General features: G+C 34.5%; 2 protein-coding genes across 2 annotated transcripts; one reads left to right on the top strand and one right to left on the bottom strand.

The window, feature by feature from the left end:
• Nucleotides 1-572: 572 nt before the first annotated feature.
• Nucleotides 573-4,564, bottom strand: fth1b (ferritin, heavy polypeptide 1b). Its single transcript, XM_084397119.1, has 5 exons — nucleotides 4,344-4,564; nucleotides 3,860-3,965; nucleotides 2,981-3,127; nucleotides 2,760-2,885; nucleotides 573-1,802 (listed from the first exon to the last, which is right to left on the bottom strand). Exons 2-5 carry the CDS (start codon nucleotides 3,959-3,961, stop codon nucleotides 1,644-1,646), a joined length of 534 nt encoding a protein of 177 aa, XP_084253245.1. The 5' UTR covers nucleotides 3,962-3,965; nucleotides 4,344-4,564; the 3' UTR covers nucleotides 573-1,643.
• A 425-nt stretch (nucleotides 4,565-4,989) lies between these two features.
• On the top strand, nucleotides 4,990-7,485 carry plex9.2 (PML-like exon 9.2). The gene is made up of 2 exons (XM_084397914.1): nucleotides 4,990-5,088; nucleotides 6,741-7,485. The coding sequence occupies exons 1-2, from the start codon at nucleotides 5,010-5,012 to the stop codon at nucleotides 7,295-7,297; spliced, it is 636 nt and encodes a 211-aa protein (XP_084254040.1). The 5' UTR covers nucleotides 4,990-5,009; the 3' UTR covers nucleotides 7,298-7,485.
• The last annotated feature ends 2,056 nt before the right edge of the window (nucleotides 7,486-9,541 follow it).

The raw sequence follows: 9,541 nt of genomic DNA, 5'->3' as shown, positions 1-9,541 counted from the left end.
AGGAGTATCCAGCGTTGGATCACTAATAGGCTTGAGACGCGTCTGCTCAACAGTCCGCGTTGTAACTATGAGGGTTGAGCAGTAGTGCTTCTCAGTGAGGTAAAGTAGAAAATGTTTGTTGTAAGTTTAAAGAATAAAATCAAGATTTATAAATCAAATCGATGGAGCTCCAAAGACAACAACGCGTTCAGACGCGACGCATGCGCATTCGAAAATAACACCTTCGAATTTATTTCGAAGGTGTTAGCTATTTTAGTTAAATTAAACTAAATTTAACTAAAGTTAGCTATTTTAGTTAAATTAAAATGAAATAAAATAACTACTTTCCATTTTAGGTTGTAAATGGTCTAGATCAGTATTTTTTATTGCTGACTCACTTTCACTTAGCCAGGATGCGCTTCATAAATTATGCATCTATTCTTAACCTTCATTAATTATGCATGATTATTCTCAGATGTCCTCCATTCTTTTTTTGAACTATTGTGGTCACTTTTTCTTTTCCTTGTTACTTCCTGCCAGTGAATACCTTAAACATACAGTTCTGTCTAAAAGAAAGACACGTACAACGTCACTCATTTTAGGCATTTTTATTGAGATCAACTAGTTTGAATGATTACATATAGAATATTGCATATAATAAAAGCACTAAATGTGGCGTGTAAATGGTATTTGGACTATAGCCAGGGTGCGAATAGATGTTGGTCAAAGAAAGTAGTCCTGTAATATGAAGCTTTACCAGTAAATATGCAGATATGTTTCTAACTCAGACTGATTTTAAATCAGAAATGGGTCGTACCATTATCTTTACATGAGCAGTTGAATTAAATACGCTCTTGAATTCAGAGATGTGCATTTATTGCATGAGTGAAGAACATAACGCGTTTAAATTGCATATACACAGTTCAGCTGAATGATAACATTTGCCCTCTTTAACACTGTTAATCTGAATGTACGAGGCAAACTGTTTGCTGAAAGTACCCACAACAACACTGAAATAGGAGCACACAGTTTATCTGTCAGTCAATTGCATTTGAAATGTTGTTCATTATGGATACCGATATCGGTATCGGCCCATATATGTTCATTTTTAATGTTATCGGTATCGACCCGATAAGAAAACTTGTCCGATGTATTAAAGCTGATAAATAATGTATTATTTCCTTCAGCTGAGACACTTCAGATGCGCACTGATCAACATGATGGTTTTGAATTGCTTGAAATATGATTGAAATCACTTAAAAAAAGGAAAATACAGTTCAGTGCAACATGTGCAGCGCAAGTCTGTCATATAAGCTACATAACATTATAATGAGAACATCATAATTGTGTGTTTGAGACATGGCTTTTAATGGTGAGACTTTTGTTTTTGTAATCAGGCTCTCAAAAATTATATAAAAATTTAGATTAATCGGCCAAAATATCGGTTATCGGCTTTCAATACAAAGGATTATCGGTTATCTGCCAAAATGTTCACATCAGTGTTCATCGTGTATATTCATATATCACTGTATGTAATGAACAAGGCCATTGTGTAATTCGAACCCTGGCTGTAGCTATGGCTTATGAAAGGTTCGGGCTAAACTACAGCATGACTATGATTGGCTGACTGACTGATTACATCACATACAGGAGAGACTGACAGTCTAAGAGCTTTCCTTCCCCAGAGTGTGCTTGTCGAACAGATACTCGGCCATGCCGTTCTGAGGAGCTCCCATACGCCTCAGGCTGCCCAGCCAGTCGGACAGCTCTTTAATGGACTTCACCTGCTCGTCCAGGTAATGCGTCTCCAGGAAATCACAAACCTGGCGTGAGAGAACGACGGAGAGCACAGTCACAAACACTGACACGCCATTGTTCAGTTTTAGCTGCTTTCCCACTAACAATCAGTTGCAGTAATTACAGGTGGTGATTCTAATTCATGGTTTCTACATACAGTTTAACTCTTTACAGGGACGATCTGATCTAGGGTCAGTTGTTGAGATCACACAGACAGATCTGATCCTATTCTGAGCTCAAACCCTCCCAACAGGAGAATGGATAAATGATGTCTATTTTTGGCATTCTGGGTAACTCACATTACAAAAACTGATCAACAAAGCTCACATCTCTTACAATAAAGTATGTATTCATGTTTTTTGGACACATTAGCATCAAGGTCCCCAATTTAATGACTAAAGAACATTTTCAGGAGTGATTACTTTCACTTTTAATCATTTCTAACAAAGAGAAATTTATAACCATTTGAAGTGGTTTATAATTTATATTAGACTTACAGACTTTTCCAGGCATGTGATTAATAAATAACTTATTTTAGTATCATTAATATACAATTATAGTTTTTATTCATATTTTGAGTTTTTACATTTTCTGTTTTCATATAATGCGTAAGTATTTGTACTTTTGTCGTGTGTTTTTGTAAAAAAAATTGTTCTTGTTTATATATTTCAGTTTTAGTTATTTTAGTACTTAAAAATGCATGAAAGTTAAATAAAATAAGTTCATGTCTTTTAAAAGTATTTTATTAAGTAATTAAAATGAGTGTTTAATGGTGTTATCGTTAACTAAAGTTAAAACCATTTTTATTATTTGAAATAAAATAAATGTTAACAATTTTTTTTTACATATTTCATTTAATTTAATTTCACTTTATTTCATACAGTTTAAAACAACAACGTTTTGTAATGGTTTAGTTTTAGTTGAAGATACCCCAGTTAATTGGTCATTTTAAAATGTCATGCCCTTATTTGTTGTGTACTCACATGTGGATCGTTGTGTTGAGTTGCCACCTTGTGGAGTTCCAGTAACGACAGATTTATGCTCTTTTCCAGAGCCAGAGCACATTCCAGCGCTTCCAGACCACTGCCCCACTCATCCCGATCCGGCTTCTGCACACACACACACACACACACACACACACACACACACACATGCTCATTTCCTCCAACTAATGGACATCTAACTCGATCGACCTGTCCCGTACCTTGATGTCCTGCAGGTAGATCCGTCCTCCTCTCTGGTTCTGCAGACTCATCAGCTTCTCTGCATGTTCTCTCTCCTCCTTAGACTGCTCGTGGAAAAACTTAGCAAAATTGGGCAAAGACTTGTCATCCCTGTCAAAATAATAACCCTGGAGAGAAGAAGAGTCAACGATGAACCCATATCACAATCAGAATGAGCTTTATTGCCATTTATGTTTACAGAAACAGGGAATTTGTCTTGGTGACAGAAGCGTCCACAGCATAGACAGAATAACAGCAACAAGACAGATGATAGAAATATATATAATATGTGACCCTGGACCACAAAACCAGTCACGTGTCACACGGGTATATTTGTGGCAATAGCCAACAATACATTGTATGGGTCAAAATTATTGATTTTATCTTTTATGCCGAAAATCATTAGGATATTAAGTAAAGATCATGTTACACGAAGATATTTTGTACATTTCCTACCGTAAATATATAAAATATTTATTTTTGTGAGTGAATGCAGCACAATCGTGAACATAAATGTAGAACTTTAAAGGCGATTTCTGTTTTTCTGCACCCTCAGATTCCAGATTTTCAAATAGTTTTATATTGTCCTATCCTAACAAACCATACATCAATGGAAAGCTTATTTATTCAGCTTTCAGACGATGTATAAATCTCAATTTAAAAAAAAATTGACCCTTGTGACTGGTTTTGTGGTCCAGGGTCACATATACAAAATAGACAATATGTGTATGTACAGCATGTTATATACAAATGTAAATAAGCAATGTAAATATGAAACCCCTGGCCTGAAGACTATTCATTATAATAATACAGATCTAGTTATAAGTGATCACTCATATAATAAATGTCTGCTCTCTCACCATGGACAGGTAGACGTATGAGGCGTACAGCTCCAGGTAAATCTGTCTGTTGATGGCCGCCTCACACTCCTGATGGAAGTTCTGCCTCACCTGAGAAGTCATGATTCTGAAACATAAATAAGACATACAAATGTTTCATTAGTGATGCAAAATATATATCATCATTATAATATATCATCATTATAAATATATACACACACACGAATGTATATATACACATAAACAATACACATTACTATATATATATATATATATATATATATATATATATATATATATATCAATGTGTATTGTTTATGTGTATATATGCATATAAAATATTGAATTCCATATATATATATATATATGTAATTCAATATTTTATATACATACATATACATAATGCAAAGCATAGATAGCACGATGCAATACTATGTAAATAAGTAATAATCTGTGAATACCACAGCCATGTTTACTGAATATGAATTGATGTAACGTTACTTACCCTGAGACAATGAATCCTTTACCAAAAACACGGAGATGTAGGGCAACACACGCGTGATTTCTCAATATGCCCTTATAGCTTAAAACACAAGAGACAGAGATCTAAACCGAGAGCCAGAAGCAGCGTGGTTAATGATCAGACGTGCACGAATTATGGGGGAGATGGCATAAACATGCACGGGCGCGCGCGTTATTCTAGCCCGTAAATAAATCACTAGAGCCACTTTTCAAAATAAAAGTGCTGATTTTTTTTTTTTTTTTTTTTAATCAAAATCGTTTCATTTAAAAAAAAAGAACACTTGTGTGATTTCGAAATACTTTTAAAAACATGATATATACACCAAAAACCGTGTATTAACTCTTTTAAAAATACACGAGCTATTCCAGTCCACCTGATGTCGCTGTTTAATGTAGAATGCTTATAACATGAATATTAATTATTTCTGGGTGACGTTTTTGTTTAGAGCGTCCAATCACTGAACATCGTTATGCATAGGACACGCCCTCATAAGCGTTCGTTCATTCGCCACGATTCGCCAGCGACCGCCTACTGACGTATGCCTTTAAGCCAATCAGTTTGGACTACTGACGAACGTCACGTCGTACCGTAATTAATATTCATGATCCAAACATTCAAAATAGTAGACCGGACGGAAAAGCAACTCCGATGAGTTTAAAAGTAATGGATTCTAGCTCTCAGCATTCAGCTTGTACTGTGTTCTTTGATTTAGAGACGACTGGTCTGGGTATGTGATTTTATAAACCAATTCCTTATTAAGCATGAGAAATATGTAAACGATTGTATGAATGAGGTCTCTGCTCAGTTTTGACAACAAAAGTTCCCTATGGCTTGGCTAACGTTACATCATTTTTTAGGAATCATATTCTCAAATCCTAGTCTATTAAATGTTATGAAAGAAGTCGTTTATGCTCATCAAGCCTGCTTTTATTTGATCAAAAATACAGAAAAAAACTGTATTATTGTGAAATATTATAATTAAACATAATTGTTTTCTATGTGAATATGTTCAAATATAATTTTTCTGTGATCAAAGCTGAATATTCAGCATCATTACTCCAGTCTTCAGTGTCACATGATCCTTCAGAAATCATTCTAATATGATGATTTATTATCAACATTATTAATGCAAACAGTCGTGCTGCTTAATATTTTTAATAACCTGTGATATTTTTTCAGGATTCCTTGATATATAAATACACAATTTATTCAAAATAGAAATCTTTTCTAACAATATAAATCTTTTCTAACAATATAAATCTTTAATGTCATAAAAAATAAAAAATAAATAAATTTAACACATCCTTGCTGAATAAAAGTATTAATTTCTTAAAAAAATAAATAAATACTGACTGAACTTTTGAACTGTAGTGTATAATGTTGCAAAAGATTTCTATTTTAAATAAATTCTGTTTTTTTAAAAAAAACGTTTTATTCATCAAAGAATAATGAAAAAGTCTCACAGGCTATAAAAAAATATTAAGCAGCACAATATCATATCATATTAGAATGATTTCTGAATGATCATGTGACACTGAAGACTGGAGTAATGATGCTGAAAATTCAGCTTTGATCACAGAAATAAATTATATTTTAAAGTATATTAAAATAGAAAACCATTATTTTAAATTGTAATAATATTTCACAATATTACAGATTTTTCTGTATTTTTTATCAAATAAATGCAGCCTTGATGTGCAGAAGAGACTTCTTTCAAAATCATTAAAAATAGTAATGTTTCCAAACTTTTGACTGGTACTGTGTGTACAGTCAAACCAAAATGTATTCCGAAAAATTTATTCAAATAAATTTTATTCAAACTTATTCAAAAATGTATTCAAACCAAAACCAAACTTTATTCAGACACCTGCAACATTTCTCACATTATCACAGTTTATTCGCTATAGTTTAGAAAATGGTAATAAAATATGACAAGAATTTATATTTGACTGGTTTTGTCCGTCCTTCTGTTAGACTGTCTCACACATGAATTATGTTGAATATCTGTCAGCTGTTAAATTTAACTACACAATTAGATAATACCAGTTTAGCTCAACCAGTGACCAAGCAATGCTTCATTGTGTTCAGTCTGTGTGTAAAAAGAGCATTAGCAATTAAAGAAAACACACATGGTCAGTTCAAAGTGTCTGAAGAATTTTTGGTCAATTTTTTAAAATAAATTTCACAGGTAGTCACTGTATGAAGAATATTTGGGTATAATATTTCACAGGAGTTTGCTCTCCTCACTTACATCAATGAACTAAAGTGTCCTGCACACACTAGTAAAAAAGCATCCCAAATTATATTTGGTGTCTGAATAATCTTTGGTTTGACTGTATATATAATGTTACTTTTTGCATTTATTGTGAATGTATCCAGACCGCTCGTGTGATCTGGTCCAGCTGGCGGCAGTGAGTGGGAGTCACACTCTCAACCTCTTCATGGTTCCTCGTCGGCCGATGCAACCCAGCGCTTCCAGGATCACAGGCTTCAGTGTGAGACGCCAGCGTCTGTTTCTCCACCGCAGGCCGGTGCTCACCAGCTCTCTCCGAGAAGCCCTGGTCTCCTTCATAACCTTTCTCCAGATGCTGGGTCGGCCGCTCCTGGTGGGTCACAACATCCGCAGGTTCGACTGTCCCGTTTTGGCCAGAGCTCTGGATGAGTTCAGCCTCAGGTCAGACTTCCAGAAGCACCTGGGTGGATTCGTGGACACTCTTCCGTTGGCCCGACAGCTTCTCAAAGACAGTGGCCTTCAGAGCTTCAAGCAGGAGAACCTGGTTAAGAGCCTCCTGGGAGTTTCATACGCGGCCCATAATGCACTAGAGGACGTGCGAGCGCTGCAGAGACTCTACTGGGCCCTCAAGCCCACGGCCAATCAGATTCAGCAGCACATGTTCACTCTGGACTCATTGGCTGCTGCATCTGTCAATCATTAGGAGCATTATTGAATGTGTTGGATATGATCACTTCAGTAAAGCACTGGATATCACAAGAGAAGAAAGAGCAGAGGAACATTTGGATGATTAACATCTTAGAAAATGTCCAAATTTGTACATTGGTAATATTTTTGCATGATTTGAACTAAAATTGTACTGATGTTTTTTTAATAAATAAATATATTTATACATTTGTATTATGTATTTTATATTTAAATATTAATATTCGTTTATTATTATTTATTTTCCTCTGATTTAGTGAAGAGGCCCATAGAGATCTTCATTTGCATATCAGGACTAGATCTCTTCTACTATCAGTATCTCTTCTATTCGTTTTCTAATAAAACTTTCAAAAATTTACTTTTGTTAATGTGAGTGTATAAAACAAAATCATGTATAATATAGAGAAGTTAATGATTCAATTTCAATAAATACAAATTTGCATAATTTTAATAGCTTTAGACAATTTAGTTTTGGCTACAATTCTTGCATTTCTAAAAGCTTCGTTACACGTCTTGAGTTTTTATATATATATATATATATATATATATATATATATTTACATTACCGTACAAAAGTTTAATGTCATTAAGATTTTAAATATTTTCGAAAGAAGTCTCTTCTGCTCACCAAGGCTGCATTTATTTAATAAAAAATACAGTAAAAATAGTAATATTGTGAAATTTTATGAAAACTTTTTTCTATGTGAATATATTGTTAAAATGTAATTTATTCCTGTGATCAAAGCTGAATTTTCAGCATCATTACTCCAGTCTTCAGTGTCACATGATCCTTCAGAAATCATTCTGATATGATGATTTGCTGTTAAAAACAATTCTGATTATCATCAATGTTGAAATCAAAGTTGTGCAGCATGATGTCATGATATGAACTCCAAAATGCATTGCTTTATGAAATTTTACTGTCGTATCCTATTTGAATTTCATCCAAAAGGAAACAGGAACATGAGTCTGTGTAAAAAGTCAACAAGATGATCCAATAAAAGTCAACGTCAACAAGCCTGTAATTAAAGCCCAGGCTGAAGGATCAATGGGGAACGTGACCTTTGTCTGCAAAACCTGTTGCATAAGTTTAGGCCATAAAAACTGGTCATGAGCAGGTGAAAGATTACAGAACCGTTATTTATTAGAGATTAGAATTACATACAGAGTTCCTCTAATCAGACACATGCTCCGTTACAGCTCAGAAAAGTGTCATACATTCATTCATTCGGACTCTCGCTTTAGCCGTCGAACGCATGCTTGGATCCCATAACACTTCAGAATAATACAGCTCCAAAAATATAGAAATAATCCCGGAGGCCAACAAGAGTTGAGGTCAGGCTTCTGGTTATCACACGTACAAATCTGAAGAGGGCACTAAAAATACAGTAAACAAACATCGGGGTGCGGGTAATTCCCAGCATCCTTTGTGCTCTCTAGTGCAAATAGTAACTAACTACAGCAATAAAACAGAACGACAGATCAAGCCATACAGTAACTAATAAGGGAGAATAAAAAGGGTTGCAGGGTTATTTTTAAAATCAGTTGCACTGGTAATCAAATCCCCAAACTTGTGTCTGTCGCTCATTTAGCAAAGAACGTACTTAATCAATAAACCCATAAAACCATGGAAGTTCTTCATGGAAGAGTACGTCTGCAACAAGGACTCGATGTTCTTCAGCAGTAATACCATGAAAAAGTCTAAAAAAAACTTTAAAATTGGTCTCAAGTCCACGTTACCGGATTTTTATGTAAAAGTTAATTTGTTACTGTCCTCCATCTGGGTTTTATGTTATACGTCCTTATGCAAAAAAAAAAAGCAAATTTCGTTTCATTAAATGTTTATATCTTGCAGCCAATAGTGAGTGATCATGCATCCCTGATCATGCATTTAACTTATATGTGTCAACATGAAATCACAACTGACCCTTTCTACTTTCTTAAAGAGGCTGTGTGTGGAATTCAGAAACGCTTGTTTTTAGCGCCACTGGTGGCCGTTGAGTGAACTGCAGTCAGCAACATATCGCTCGTGTTCGTAACGTCCATGAGGATGAACGTGATTCAATGTTGATATGAGTATGTCAGCACAAGCTTCACGTCGACAGATGAGGTCATTAAAATTACACTGTTACGATATTTGATTAAGATATATCTGAGAGTAGTATCGACTATATAGATATAGTGAGACTATAGTTTGAATGAATCCGTTTTCTTTGCGTGACACATTGATATTAATGTACAG

This window comes from Rutilus rutilus (assembly GCF_951802725.1).
Source record: "Rutilus rutilus genome assembly, chromosome: 23".
Taxonomy (NCBI): Eukaryota; Metazoa; Chordata; class Actinopteri; order Cypriniformes; family Leuciscidae; genus Rutilus; species Rutilus rutilus.
The sequence above is the reverse complement of the archived record's forward strand: the minus strand, read 5'-3'. Positions and strand labels throughout refer to the sequence as shown.

Coding starts and splice junctions, on each gene's coding strand:
- plex9.2 (XM_084397914.1), top strand. CDS start 5,010: ATGAGTTTAAAAGTAATGGATTCTAGCTCTCAGCATTCAGCTTGTACT. Junction 5,089..6,740: donor TTTAGAGACGACTGGTCTGG/GTATGTGATTTT, acceptor GAATGTATCCAG/ACCGCTCGTGTGATCTGGTC.
- fth1b (XM_084397119.1), bottom strand. CDS start 3,961: ATGACTTCTCAGGTGAGGCAGAACTTCCATCAGGAGTGTGAGGCGGCC. Junction 3,128..3,859: donor CATACGTCTACCTGTCCATG/GTGAGAGAGCAG, acceptor TCTTCTCTCCAG/GGTTATTATTTTGACAGGGA. Junction 2,886..2,980: donor TCTACCTGCAGGACATCAAG/GTACGGGACAGG, acceptor GTGTGTGTGCAG/AAGCCGGATCGGGATGAGTG.